We start from the raw sequence: 15,703 nt of genomic DNA, 5'->3' as shown, positions 1-15,703 counted from the left end.
TTTGTTTAATTGCCAACAGTATATAACAAATTACTGCGTTACAAACTGGTATTTTTTCCAAATTTCGTAAATAATTAAAACCAGCTTTATAGGAATACAGGCAATTATCTTTAAAAATTGGACGGAGAAAATTTTCCCTAATTTCCATATACAATTTACAAAAAATTAAAAAGTGAAGGGTGCTTTGTGTGGACCTACCATCACACGGGCAATTTGATTAGCACACCACTTGCCCCTTTTAGGGAAAGCAAAGAGGTGATGTAATGTGTTCATCCGTAATCTGGTAAGGTAGAATCTATGCTGGATGTTAATTATAAAAACGAGGTATGGCTGTAAACCCATGGCAATTGGCCCCTCAAGATAAAATGAAACGGTTATCTTGGTGCTTGAAACCTCGTCTCTTAACATTGTCCTAACATTCAGGAGGCTCTTTTTTAATTCAACCTTAATAATTTTTTGTATATCTTCAGGTTGATTCCAGTTCATGGCCAAGTTTCATTCTTCTAAAAGACCACTAATATAACTTTACCAGGGTATTTTCTAACATCGACCTTGAGACAAACAGTCTAATATAATATCCCTCGTGAAATGAGTTTCCTCCCTAATCCAGACACGGTCCCACAGATTCAAAGCGGCCATACTAATCGAATCATGTATGTATGATGTTCCAGTTTCTCTATGCAAAATGGTGGAAGGGTTAGAATCAGGTATGGCTAGCAAGCGTATTAAAAAGTTATTTTCAAGGGTTTGTAACAGCGAAGTATCTCCCAAGCCCCAAAGAGCTCCCCCGTAACAACTCCCTGTAATACACTTTGCTCCGTATAACTTTAGAATCTCCCGTACAGGCTTTTTACCGATTTTCTGGGAGGATCTAAAAATAGCCTCCACTAATTTCACAAATTTCAACTTGCATAGGGTTATATGTGTATTCCAAGTACCCTTACTATTAAAAAGAATCCCTAAATAGGAAAAAGTAAACGTTCTCTCTATCAATGTTCCGTTAATGTAATGTGATTTTGTCTTAATATTCCTTTTACCACAGGACATAACCAAAGTTTTACTCAGGTTAATTTTTCTGTCATAAAAAGGGTAATATTGTCCATCAAGATTTGAAGGTCGTTGGCTGTCCTTGAAATTAGGGAAGCATCATTGGTGTATAATAGGGGTGTAGGCCGCTTGCCGACCTTAGTAACATCTACCCCCAAATTCTGTAATAAAAAATCAACACCATTTAGATAAAGTGAAAACAAAAGAGGCGCAAGAGTACAACCCTGTCTAATCCCTCATGTAATATTAAAGTGCTTTGTGCATTCCCCATGTTTCCCATAGAGTATCTTTGCAGACAGACGGGAGTAGATTTGAGATAAGAAACTAATAAAATCCTCGGGGGCCCCCATCCCTGCCAACGTCTACCATAACTTTGAATGATTCACCAAGTCAAATGCACTTGACAAATCTACAAAGCAAAGGTGGAGGGAGCCCTCCCTTGCAAAGGTGTATTTTCCTATTATTATGTCTAAGTTCAAACACTGTTCAATTGTTCCAACGCCTCATCTGAAGCCATACTGAGCTGCAGTAACTGACTATAGTAACTAGCACTGCCCCTATTCCCCTTTTTAAAAATGGGGACTATCAGGCTCTCCGCCCAAGTAGCAGGTATCACCCCATCAATTGTTGCATTAAAATTTTTATGCAAAACAGGTAACCAAAAATCCATATTATGTTTGAATACATCAATTGGAACCCTTTCGGGGCCCGCCACTTTCGCTATTTTAAGGGCTGTTCTAATTTCTTCTTGGCTTATGCTTCCTATTTTAATGTGTTTTAAAGTAATAATGGTGTTGTCCTCACTATTTATGATACACGGATGTGTTTAATTAAAAATTGATTCAAAGTGGGTTAACCAGTCCGCAGGAGTCACAACTGTGTACATTTTTACTGATTGGACATCTTTGAAGAATGGTTGATCCAGGGTTTTCCAAAAAAGTGTCGAGTCTTTAGTCTCAGCAGCTTTGATCAGGTTCTCCCAGGCATAATCCCTGATCTCCGGTCAGGGTAAGAACTTCTTTATATAATTTCCGAAGAGTATTAATCTCCTCCTTATTAGGCAGGATAGTTTTTTAATGCAGACTTTAAGTCTCTATTTAATCTAGAGCATTGGTTATCGAACCATCTTGGGGAATTGGACACATTTGGCTTAGGGTTTCTTTTCAAATTACAATAAATTACGGTTGAGATGCTTAGGAAGGCCGTAACTATGTCCATGCTATTTGAGGATTTATCTAAGCAGGTTATAATATGATGATTACTTTTTTGTAAGATCCAGAAGTTTTACAAATAGGATCAACTCCTGCCCATTTAATGGAAATCCCATTTTCACCCTGTGTTTTTATATCCACAGCATGCGTGCATGGTACATTGTTTTTAAAAAGGGGAGAGTTTAAGGTTATTAAGAGGGGATGATGATCACTCAAACTCAGGGAGATAGAACATTCAAATATAAGGGGCCTGTGATTTATTGAAGTGATAAAATGGTCAATACATGAAGATGATCTAACTCCTTCAAAAGTATAAATGGTACCCCTATCCTCACCTCACAACCACTCCCCTATATGTCCTTCTCTGTAACTTCCAAATTATACTTCGACATAACAAAGTTTATGCTTTCCCCATATTTATTATGTTGAAAACGTGAGCAGCCACTACCTAATTCCTCTCCATAGCCACATTGAATCCCCGGTATAAGTTCACATAGTTCAATATTAAAGTCTCCCGCCCAAATTAAGGAACAATCAGGACCTACACTCTTCATAAAGTCCGTTAGCTCCTCATCTAAGAGTGTGATAACCTCATGTCTTGAAGCATTAAAAATATTATTATAAAAATGAATCACTATAATGTCCTGTAATCCCTTTGATGAAAAAAATAAAAGCTGAAAATTTGGCGCCTTGTATAAGATTTTTTTTAAGTCAGCCTAGAAGTTAATTATATTAGTGTTGCTAAACCCCCGCTAGCCCTACCTGCCTTTGAGGGGATAGCATTTGTTGAGATTGTCTTGAACTCGTTTACGAAGAAATTATCTGTGAGCCAGGTCTCTTGTATTAAAACTACATCACATTGATGGATGCTTTTGAGCCAGTTAACATCCTGCAATTTTCTCCTTGCCCCAGCTACATTCCATGTTATTATATGTAGGAGTTCCTGCTGTGAATGGCTAGAAAGATTTGAATCAGCCACCCTGATAGGCATTTTATTGATCTAGGGCTACATGTCTCCATATATAAAGATGTTTCATTCTCACTGATATTATTGATAGTATTAACATTACCAGTGTTGGTTTTAACCTGATCCGTGCAGACTATTACTTTCGATAAAGATAATTTTGGTTTAACAGCCAGTTCGTCCTCCGCCATACATTTCCAATCCGCTATATATGGGCGCAGTCAATCCACCCGCTGCACCTCCTGAGTGGATCAAACCTATTTGGCATGGTTGGTATGTTAAAATACAATTGAGTAATAGGTATGGCTTGAACCGCACAAAAAGTAAGTCCATACTGGGTTTATAAAAATATCCCAATGGTAGGGCAACAATATGGTCTACATTGTTTTCAGGTTGCCAAACTTGGTTAGCAGCAAGTTCCTCCAGTAATAGACCTACCACTCGGGGGCGGCGAAAATTCACAATTACACAGTCCCCATCGCCCGTTTTTGTTAACTTACCCACCCAGCTCACTCGTCTGACCATAATGTTATCAAGCGCTAGACACCTAGTGCTACAAGAAGTATTTGCCTTGAACCAGTGAACCACCCTGTTTTTTAAAGAATCCCATGCTTCAATTGTGTTACCAGATAGTTTAGGTACATTCTTCAGGATAATCACGTAAGGGGTAGACTGAGGGGTAAGTCTAAAAACACATCTTGTTCTGATCCCAGTTGGGATTGACTACTTATCTTCCTGTTATCCCCCAACATTGATGTATGCAAAACCTGTGCTTCCTCAATGCATGAATCAGTATGTAATACGGGACAAGCCCTTCCCTGATCCTCCATATTAATCACATTTTTAGGCCCAGCTTGGGTATCGCGTCTCTTTTGATCGTTTGCATTCAATAGCATATTTGACAGTTGGAGAGCATTTACCATATCCAATAACTTTGCGATATCCTTTTGCACTGTTCTTATTTCTGATAAGACCCACCTCTCAATAAATCATTCTTCCCATGAATTTTCTTAAACAGGTTATCTATAGTCTGTTTATCATTTGTTACGTCCACATGCTTTGTTAATAGACCAGCCCCCCCAATTTTATCGACTTTCCCTTTTGTTTGGGCAATTTTTAATGGACTTTGCCTCCTTGATGCCTGGCTTTGTTTGCTTTTTTTGCGGGGAGGGGTGGGGTGCATCTGCTTCTACGATATCAGAGGTAATCGTAACTTCAAGGGGAGTTGTTGACACACAGGGCCCTTGTACATGCATTTCCTAATTTTCAATTGGTTTTGGGCAACACCATTTGTAGAACTATTAACATGTCTATGCAGTGTTGTATGAGTACTGAGAGACATATTTAATTCATGGACTTCCACCACAGTCTTAACCTCCTTGTGAACAGCATTCAACGCTGATTTAGCAGCTGCCAACTGTTCTTCTACTTGAACAATCTTGTTGTTAATTATACCCATTGCACTTTTCAAGTTGTTTGTAATTGGTGCAGTATTCTCCACAGTCTTGTTCTTACATAACGCTAACTTGCGCTTCCCCATACTATATCACAGTTTCACAAGGCGGGTTAGCGATAGATTGAAGCGGGAGATAACTTTGAAATACTTTGCGTCGTTCCGCTTACCCAAATAGCGATGTTTTGTTTTCTCCTCTGCCACAACCAAAAAATAATGAATTTAAAGGGAGATGTCCCAGCCCGGCCGCGCTCGGGCTCAAACGGGCCCGCCCTTGGCATGGACTTCGCCCGGCGCGTGCCCGCACGCGTCCCGCGAAGCGGGAGGGGCGAGCGGGGAAATAGTGTCGGGCTCAGGTGCGGGCAATGAAGAACAGGCTCCCTGGGACTTGCTGTCCCTCTCTGTGTCAGCGTTCTCCTTCAAGCACATAGCAGCTCCGGCGAAGCAGGAGCGGCGAGCAGGGAAATAGTGTCAGACTGAGGTGCGGGCAATGAAGAACAGGCTCCCTGAAACTTGCAGTCCCTCTAAGTGTCAGCGTCCTCCTTCCAGCATGAAGCGGCTCCCCACAGCGGGTGCGGGTCAACACAGTCACGGCATCGCACAATGATCAGGAAGGAGCTTGAGGGACAGCTCCCAGTTTGGACCTAGCCTTATGCAAATGGCCGAGTCTGAACTGGGGTGACTAAGTGAGCAAAAGAACCATGATGGATTCAACCCAGATCTGTGACTGGCAGCAAGTGTCTGAAAAGATTCAGCGCTCCACCCATCATCTCCTTGTGTTTGCTTTGTTTGCCCTAAGTCGGCAGGGTGTACCCAGACGTGGGTCCCTTGCTCACTTTGCCACTGGATTCACGCTAGCCTGGCTGATGAGGGGTGTTACCCCGAAACCGGTCCCAGCATGCTTGTTTCTGGTCCAGTGAAGGCCTGGCTTGGCAGTTCGGGCTGGACTGTTCCCATGAGGCACAGGGTCCAGACTGATTTCCATATGGCTGGGTCTGAACTGGGGTGGCGAAGTGAACTAAAGACCCATGATTGATTCAACCCAGATCTGTAACTGGGGGTGAGTGTCTGAAAATGTTCAGTGCTCCGTCCATCATCTCCTTGTGTTTGCTTTGTTAGTTAAGATACTCATTTGATACACAGCAATAACTATGGCTCCTATTATGATGTCAGGCGGAAAGCCATCCGACAGCTTGACAGAGGCTTTCTGTCAGACATCATTGGTTTTCATCTGATCGCTTTATTCTGATATTGGTGGTCGGAGGGGAACTCACGGGGGAATTCCGCTCCGGGCGGAATTGTAATCCTAAAATGACAGCGGAGCCAGCCTCGGCTCCGCTGTTGGGATTACGATGTCGCTTTCCACCTGCCTTTTCATGGTGGTCCGCCCGCCATGAAAAGACAGGTGGAAAGTGCCTTTGGGGGCACCAAGCAGGGCCCCTTCTCCCCCTGGACCTCCGCATGGTGCCTGCGACACAGTGCAGGGATGTTTGAAAACATATTTTTTGTCCTGTGACCCTTCTCTGGCCTCCGCACAAAATACAATAGAAAAAAGGATTTTTCCTTCCAAATACTGCTGGTGGAACTAGCGACTAATAGTCGGGAACTTCCATTCCTGCTACGGTGTTGGTCAGTTGCTCGTCCGACCGACATCGTAATAGAGCCCTATGTTATTTTAAACTACAATGTACTGTCATCCAATATTATCTGATGCAATACTTAAACGTTATCCATGCTGGCGTGTGGTTCATGCTTTTTCCAAAATGTTGAAATAAAAAATTATTTTAGATTTTGTTGGGGCATTATAACTTATGGGCCTTACTTACCTACTAACAAATAATATTTTTTTTTATTTCCTTCATTAGAGTATTAAACTATATCCATTGACATCAGAGAGTACAATTAGGGCCTCATCTTCTGAAGCTGAGAGTTTGCATCTGAGCTGAAATGCTGGGTACCGGCGTGGATCATGGTGTCAGAGATAGAGCCGAGATTGGAGTCGGAGGCGACGCCATTATGGCTCAGAAGGTCTAGTTGGCACCACGGGTAAAACTGCCGATGGTAACCCAGGTGGAGGAGCTCTCAGCTATGTGGGGCCTGCAGATGCACCAGAGAGAGTGACAAAGATCGAATGAGTCCGAGCATGACCGCAAAGAACTCCTTGATCTGCTCAGGAGGAGCGGATGGTCCTAGGAACTCGGATTGTGCCTGAACAAGTTGCGACATCAGCTCTGTAGTCAACCAACTTCAGGAGCGAGAGCGAAATGCATGATGCGGTATCTGTGCCTTCTCTGGAGAATGTGAGTGGCAAGAAAGGGCAGAATCTTGCTTAATTTGTTATATTTTTTCTTCAACTTACTTGAAGATTTGGATAGAGACAAAGGGCAACCCTTGGGATGCCTCCGGAGACTTCTGAATCTCGAACGGGACCAGGACTGAACTTTTGGCACAGAGTAACCCGGAGCTTGGCGATGTAGAGTTTCACTTTGCAGTCTTGTATATCCTTGGGGTTCATCGATGCGCAGTCACCCCGGGCTAGCTGTGGCTCCACCCCAGGCATCACAGGCAAGTGTTGTGAGGACTGTCACAGACATTTGTTTGCGACAGTCCTTACAGGGCTAAAAAGAGACAAGGTAGATCCAGATTTGTACCTGGTGGCATGGAAAGAACAGAACAGATGCCAGCGTGCAGAAGTAGTGCCTATATAGGCTCCGCACATTTCCGGAGTGGAATGACATTAGAGTGGAGCTGCACAGCACTATCTACTGCCACACAGAGTTACTGCTTAAAAGTTTATGGATACAGTCTGCCACCTGGGGAATATTCAAAAGGTGAGTAATCTGCGGCTAAAAGACTTTAACAGAAATATACTTTAAACAAAGGCATGATGTTTACAATTGTCCTCAGAGATATGATTGAATAATACATTTAAAACACTCATTTAGGTACTTCTAATAAGAAACGAGAAATCAGCTAGCTGGAAAAAGAATAAAGAGGATTCAAACCTTATGGATCCTTAAACTAGAGATTAAACACTCATCAGCTAGAAGATAAATACAATATTGTACCTAACGTATTTTAATGCTTTGAGAAGAATGTAATTTTTCCTTCTACCCACAAAGCAACAAATTGTTTAGGGTGGACGGGCGAGTTCCTAAAAACTGTAATTCTACTTGATGAAATGTAAAGATATGTTTTTTTACTTAATAGCTGGACTTGCAAATTGTAGTAATATCAAGAAAGTAAGAATGATAAAAACAATTATGACAGAAAGGCACCAGGGAGCATAAACCTAGGTAGTGACTAGGTACATATGAAAAAAACCTTTTCTCACGTACCCTGGTAAAATTGTGGTCAAGTGAATCGTCGATTTCGCCATTACTCGTTACGGGTATTTCTGCAGCAGTGCTTCTTGGTGAATCTTCAGACATTTCAAGTTCCTAAAAGAAAGAAGGACAACAAAATTATACCAAAGCAAAAATTTGATTAACTCTGATTATGGATAGTTTCGAATTTCATTAAAACAAAGATTGCAAAGTTTTTTTTCACAAATAAAAAAATTGTATATTATTAGACTCCTACTCTGTATGTATATATGGGTATTTAAATAGCTCCAACCCAAATGAGGGCAGCAAAATGTTAAACAGTATAGGGGCAGCTGGGTGTCAATACAACGCCGTATATATCAAACCTTGTTTTTCATCACAGAATTATAAAATTACCTCCCAGATATTCATAGTTTAATGTTACATATTTTCATGAGCACAGAAAATTAAGTGATTTGAACAGGCATGTGATTTTCAGCCACTATATAATTCGGTTCCAAGATCCCCAGGAGTCAAAGATCACAACCCAGAGGGGGCGTGGCTTAGCAGCACATGGAGTAGGACGTGCTCCGATAGGTCTCCGTACCACTGCTGCCTATTAAAGCCATTATCAAGTCACCAAGGCGTCGGGCGCCCCTCCCGAGGGCACCTCAACCATCTGAGGTAGCGGTGAACAGGTTGGAAACTAAGTATCCACCGATTGAGCTCTCTGGCCGGTTTCCGCGACGGGACCGACTGCGAAGCTGAGGCAGCGATCTTGGGATACGCAGCAGCAACACTGAGCGGGACGCGCACTAGAGGCCCTGCTGCCCGGCATTGGCGGGCTGCTTTGGTGAGACGGGCTGGGGGTGAGAGAGCGGCCGAGGCTGCACCTACGGCAGAGGCGCTCTGGAGGGACCCGAGCACCTCCCCATTAAAGAATACAGAATTTCTGCCTTGCGGAGGAAGTGGCCTCGGTTGGAGCGCAGGGCCTTGCCTCTAGAGACTCCGTATCAGCGAGGAGTGAGGGTTGCAACGTGAAGCGACCCCGCACCCAGAAGAGACTATCCTTTGACATCGCAGGGGCCCTGTGATGAATTGGCGGGCCCAGCCAGAGGGAGGTACCCAGTCCTTGGACTGCCATTGAGGAAGGTAGGAGACTTGCGGCCTGCGTGGCCATCAATCCCAGGAGAGGGCCTGCAGCGTAATTGCATGTTCCCACGAGCACTCCCCAGGACAGACATCAGCTGGAGGGATGAGCACCTGGAACCCACCCCCCACCAACCCCTCCCACCCAACCCCCCGTTCACGGATTGAACCCATAAATACTTCCAGGGCAGCCTTAGGTGCCTCTCACCACTGTCGGTGTTCAGCCTGGGCTCGCCATACATGCCACAACCCACCTGGGGGAGTCTTTGGCCGGGGTGGCCGGGCAATAGGGGCCCCCACACACAGAACTAAACGGGGCATTGGACTCTTGCTGGGTCGCCCTACGGTACTAGGCAGAACTTCTAAACCCCACATGGCTGGAGAACCCAAAAATAGGGGCCACGCTGGGCACTGCCCCACAGAATTACGCCATACACTGCTAGGGGTGCAGCCCTGCAGCTTGAGCAGAGACGCCAGGTGGGATCCTAGAACCCTGAGGCAGCAGTGGCTATTTCCTGGGGGCAGGGGGCTTGGAGCGGAGCTCTGGATCACGCCCTGATGAGAGGTGAACCAAGGGACATGGGCCTGCACCTTGCGTGGCAGGGGTTCTCTGCGGAACTCTGACCTTCTGGACACGGTAAGGGGTGATCGACTGCTAGCTTGTGCAGTGGGATGGCCTGCCCACCACTGCCCATACACGGACTATTTGCACTCTTGGCCTGTCACCAAAACCATCAGACTGGGTCATCGCACAGAGGGATATTCCTACTTAAGCATGGACCTCACCGCTGAAAACGGGGGTTTAGACTGAGTGACTGCAGTGGGTGTTTGGCCCTCCTCCTGCCTCCCCCTTAGCACCTAAGGCGCGACATAGCCCCCCATACTCCGCCACCGTTCAAAATTTGACCACCCCTACATCACCAGCTGCACTTTGGAATCCCCTGTTCGAGCCTGACCCACCTTGACACTATGCTCATTCATTGCCGACCCCAGCAGGGTGCCCCTCTTTGGTGCTGGACCCTACCTAACTCCTGGGCGTGGACTTCTACGGAGCCCTGGTGTATTCAGAACCAATCTGAGGCCACTGCATTATCTGGCTGTGTAAGTGAGCTGGTGGGCACAACCCATCGAACATGCCGCACACCAAAGCGGGTAAAGACACTGCCCCAAGTCTACCGAAAGACAATCCAGTTACTTCCCTGTGGCAAAAGACTTGCCCTCTGACTCCTGCCCCCATGCGTCCTCATGGGAAGGGACAACTGAACCGAACACACAAGCCTACATGAATACCTTCCTAGAAATCAAATCAGAGATTGGCTCTCTAAAAACCGAATTTAAATTATGTCTCAAAGAATAGAAGAAAGATATTACTGAGATTGGTGAAAGAGTCGATGACTTAGAACGAACTCTAGATACTCGGACAGAAGATCAAGAGAATCTCTGGAAGCAAAGGGCTGCACTAGAAGACCAACATATCGAACTTCAGATAAATGTAAATGTGTTGTATTTGTAAAGCGCACGGCTGCCCACGCGTCGGGGCGTCCCGGCGCTGCACTCATACCGCTGTGGAACCCTTCCTGGCTTTTCCATTTGAAATGTCCACTCCTGGGCACCCCCAAGGTGAAGGCAGGCATTCAAGCGCTGCTGGGGCCGTTGTGGAGATTAAGCAAGCTATTGCCCAGAGTCACAGAGTGGGACCCATGATTAGACTAGGCACCGAGGCGAGAATTATCAGGTCCGGGAGATTGAGTCCAAGAGCCGCCGAGGCGGGAATTGAACCCTGGTCCCGGGTCAGACCTCTGTATCAGGGTCTGCCGCTCTAACCATTGAGCCACGCTTCCCATAAATCAGGAGGATTTGGAAAATAGAGGCAGTAGAAACAACCTCCAGATCATAGGCATTCCTAAGGAAGCAGAGGGCCAAGATATCATTGCATTTACAGCGGAACTGCTCCACGGCATTAGAGGGGGGAACAATGCATGCCCACCAGCTCTAGATAGGGTGCACCGAGTAGCTACACCCCCTGGACACCCTGAACTAGTGCCAGACATCCTAACAAAGGTACACTTCTTCACAGAAAAGCAAGAGATACTGAAGACCTCACAAAACAAATCAGAACTAACGTACGAGGGGTATACAATTCAACTCTATCAAGACATCTCCCCAGTAATGCTTCGAAGGCACAGAGACGTTAAGCCAATCACAGATAAGCTCTGCGATCTGGACATTAAATATCAATAGGGCCACCCCTTTGCCTTAATTTTGACCTGGGAGGGCAAATGCTAAGGAATGCGCTCCTTGCCTGGAAGCCAAGCAACTCTTACAGCTCCCCATGCCTTCTGGGGAGGCCAGCCCCTCTTCTCTGCATCTCTCAACTAGAGAACCTGCACATCCCGAGTGGTCCACGGTATTCAGGCCACGAAGTGGGGCTAGGGAACAATCCTCTGCTCAGACCAAGCAAGACATCATAAAACACTTTGCCCACTCTTTCTTCAACAGCCTCTGAATAACACTGTATACTTACCGGAAGTATCTGACGCACACTGCTGGCACTGAAACAAAGGTATTATGATGGGGGGACAAGGTGGGGTCAATCCTGGCGCGCAGGCTTAGACGGACGGAGGCAAAGGCACACATCGCTAAAGTCAAAATCACAGAAGACACATGGGCCATTACTGAACAGGACAAGATGAAAGCCGTTTGCTTGTTCTATTCGCCCTAAATGATAGCGAGTCCTCAAACCTGGGTGAGATACATTCAATACTCTCTAACTGTTTGTGGACCCCCCTAGACATACAAAACTCAACTCCTCGAGGAGCCAATCACACTAGAAGGGCTCCAACGAGCTCTGAAAGACCTGCCAGTAGGTAAATCTAAGTGCCCAGATGGCCAGCCGGTCCACTTCTACTGCATGTTTCTTTCTCAAATACAAGACCAACTATTGCGACTCTAATTCATTTACAGGCACTACGGGCCCGGCGCCTACAATGGCCATGGCAAAAATAGCACCTATCCCCAAACCTAGCAAGGATCATACCGTATGCTCCTCTTATCGCCCTATTGCAGCCCTTAACACAGATGCCAAAATTTACACCAAACTCCTGGCTAACCGTCTAGAACCATATCTCCCGGGTCTAACTGACCCTGATCAAGTCTAATTCATTAGACAACGCCAAGGGCTGGACAACGTGCGACGGATAGCCCACTTGGTATAAAAATCACATTGTCGGAATATCCCCGCCTGCCTATTATCGCTTAATGCTGAAAAAGCATTTGATCGGGTGGATTGGGATTTCCGAAGGGGGTTCTCCCGAAGATAGGAATGGGGCCAACAATGGTTGCCAGGATAATGGTGTCATACACCTCTCTTATTAAACAAATTAAGGAGTATACCCCGAAGACGAAAAGATATCGACGTGGTATAAAGAGGATACCAAGGGAAAAAGACTTTCCTTTTTAAAAAGACCCTTCACTCACCAACCCAGTTGGTGACATGCTTCATCATAGGGATCCCACCAGAGTAGCCGAATGCTACCCGGGTGTGCTTCAACACCTGATTACAGTGGAGCAGGCATAGTGGAATAGTGAGTTAAAATTTGCTATATTTAACTCCCTAAGAATTTAATATGGAGCAATAAGACAAGGTTAAAAACAACATGAGATTCCCGGATGGCTAAATTGACCTGTGGTATCTATGTGCAAATAAAGGTGATCGTGGTCTACATGTTTCAACCTATTGACGTCTCCGTGAAGGGCTAACAAAATAGGCTGATAAGCGTACACCGAAAATATTTAACAGCATGCCGCAGCAACCGCTTACAAACTTATGACAAGATGGTATTATACCCCCCAGGGACTACATAAAATATTCCTCACCTCTTCACACAACTGCTGACATTGCCAGCACGCGATTGGGGATTTCCTGCACATATGGTGGTCCTGTCCATTATTGACTCATTATTGGAAGGAAGTCCTAAGTAATATACAAGACATAGAAGGCTACCCCATACCATCTACCCCGCCGTGGTCATCCTGGGAGTTAGGCCCTCAACTCTTTTCGTCATGACTCACGCAGACTGGCTCATTATATCCCATATGCTCAGAGAAGCCAAACAGTTACTAGCTCTCTACTGAAAGAAAGCATCTACACCACCCATCGCCATGTGGTTCACCCGCTTATGGCACACTATGTCAATGGAACTCCTTACGTCTCTAATAAAGCACACTAAACCTAAATTTACAGGCACATGGCAACCTATAGATAATTTCTCCAAATTAGAATACCTTCACCCCAACTAAGCTTCAAGCCGTACAACTATTTAAGGACACCCGACCAATCCAGCACACTGACATATCGCATGAGACATACCAGCCGGACATTACAGAGAGTCCGTGACCTAGCCCCTAGCACTAAAAGGGAAACCCCGGGATCCCTTCACTGGCAGTATCTCACACCCCCTCCCCTCTTCCCTGAAATTCCCCTCTTTTCTGTTATTTTATTGCCTACTTACTGTTGTTTGCTCATTACTACAGTTATATGTAGACTGTTACAATAGTATGCATTACACTATGAATATAAGCAATGTGACACATCAGAATGATGTAGACAGCAAATTTAAGTGATCTTCTGAAGCCAATGTGGTGCAATATCGCATTTTGTCTAAATGCCTATATATTGTCTTATACAATTGAAAAAATCTTCTTTAATAAACAGATTTGAAACAAAAAGTTGAAAACTCAGCCACCACACCGTACTTCGATAAAATAAAGTCAGTAAAATGAAATGTGTGAAAAATCGAAGAGACTTTAATACTACGCAGTGGCTGTCTAATGGATTTCCCCCTCAATGAGACAAATTCACACGTTTCCTGCAAAAAAATGTGTATGTGAGCAGACATATTCTCATATCGATTTACAGACTCCTAGTCAGCAGACATTTCCACCACTTCTCAATTTCACTGCTGCGGACAATCCATCGGGTGTGCAGGTTATCTTTTGTATTAAATCAAGGGCAGGATAGGCTGTTTTGAAGCCAAAAGGCAGTAAATACCCCTAAAGTCACGAAGTTGTGCTTATTCACTAACATTTTTGAATGAAGGTCCTTTTCCACTTCGGGATGGCGACCCTGTGAAGGAATGGAAGGAAAGGATGGTACACATTCAGATCTCAAGGGGATGTAGGAGGAAGGGATTTCTCTTCCAAAAAATGTTATGCCCATAGGAAAAGAAATGCGTCTCTGCAAATTTCCAAAAAGTTCACTACACTGAACTGCCTGCATTGTGTACAATCTGATGGAGTATACGTAGTGGACCCGGATACTATTTGCCTAGGTTTACAAACATACTGTCAAAAGCTTCTGTGAATGAAAACGTCTGTAAATCTCCACTAATCTTAGGTATAAATCAACAATACCTATACTAATAATTGTTTTAGAAGTAGCCCCAGACTAATTAGTATTAGCACCTCTTGAATAACAATATTTCTGGGAACAGGATTGGCATGATCAGAAAAAACTACCAAATTACAGGGAAACCTGAAGTATAGAGAGAGCATATCAAGAAAAGCAGTAGCAAAGCCAATAGGTTTCGCCTTTATAACATGAGTGATAAGCTATCGACTTTGCCAATGTTTGTTTGTAAATCTCTGAAGAAAAAAAAAAGGTAAAAGTAAACATTTAAAAAACGTGAGGAAAAAGAAAGGCAAATATTGACGTATCTCCAAACTGAGTATTGAATTTACTATTTGTAATCTTTATAAACAACATTGTTTATTTTTTCAAATTTTATACAGGAAATTGTACAGAATTTAAAAAGCCTATTGCATGAGATCCATTTTAAAGATAACACAGATGACAAGTTGCAACTTCTTAAAAGAAAGTAACAGCTCTCTGAGGAACTTGAAGAAATATGCTTTCCATTTACTTTCTTTTTTTAAACGCCCCCTCCAGGCACCATGGCAACGGACGTTTTGGGAGCAGCAAGGGGTCTATGACCGCCAGTGTCCCAATTGGAATGTGCTGTGACTTTTGGGCGTTCACCAAAAGGCCAGAGACTGACGCAAACTCAGACAGGGCCACCTGTATTACCGGCAGTGCCTCGGCCGGTTCTTGCAGGTACACCAGGGCGTCGTCAGCATAGAGTGATATTATATGCACAGTTCTCCCCACCTTGATCCCCCATTGGGCTAGCCTACTTCGCTGCGAGTGGTTCCACTGCCAGCATCTATATAAAGAAAAATGTAAATGTTCGTTTGTTCAAAATCGCAAATCCCAGAAAGTTCATCACCGATTGCTTTGAAATTTTGACACAACGTTGGATTCGAATAAGGGCGTGTTTTTATATACACAACATTGGATTACAATACGCTTGTGTCGAATACGCTCGTGTTTTTAATCAAAAGCCCGAACAGACACATAAAAATGTCAATGTTCGTTTGTTCAAAATCTTAAATCTCCGAAAGTTCTTCACCAATTGATTTGAAATGTTGACACAACGTTGGATTCGATTAAGCGCGTGTTTATATATATACACAACGTTGGATTCGAATACACGCGTGTACAATACGCACGTGTTTT

The 15,703-nt window shown here is 44.3% G+C and overlaps 1 protein-coding gene across 4 annotated transcripts in view; it reads right to left on the bottom strand.

The window, feature by feature from the left end:
• ARFIP1 (ARF interacting protein 1) overlaps positions 1-15,703 on the bottom strand; it is a 366,293-nt gene that overhangs the window by 229,097 nt on the left and 121,493 nt on the right. For all 4 annotated transcript variants that reach the window (XM_078676937.1, XM_078676935.1, XM_078676936.1 and 1 more), the window contains one exon: positions 8,014-8,115. In XM_078676937.1, the coding sequence (XP_078533063.1) occupies positions 8,014-8,115 (102 nt within the window). The remainder of the gene's footprint in view (positions 1-8,013; positions 8,116-15,703) is intronic.

Source organism: Lissotriton helveticus, chromosome 2_1 (genome assembly GCF_964261635.1).
Source record: "Lissotriton helveticus chromosome 2_1, aLisHel1.1, whole genome shotgun sequence".
Taxonomy (NCBI): Eukaryota; Metazoa; Chordata; class Amphibia; order Caudata; family Salamandridae; genus Lissotriton; species Lissotriton helveticus.
This window is presented reverse-complemented; position numbering and strand designations above follow the sequence as displayed.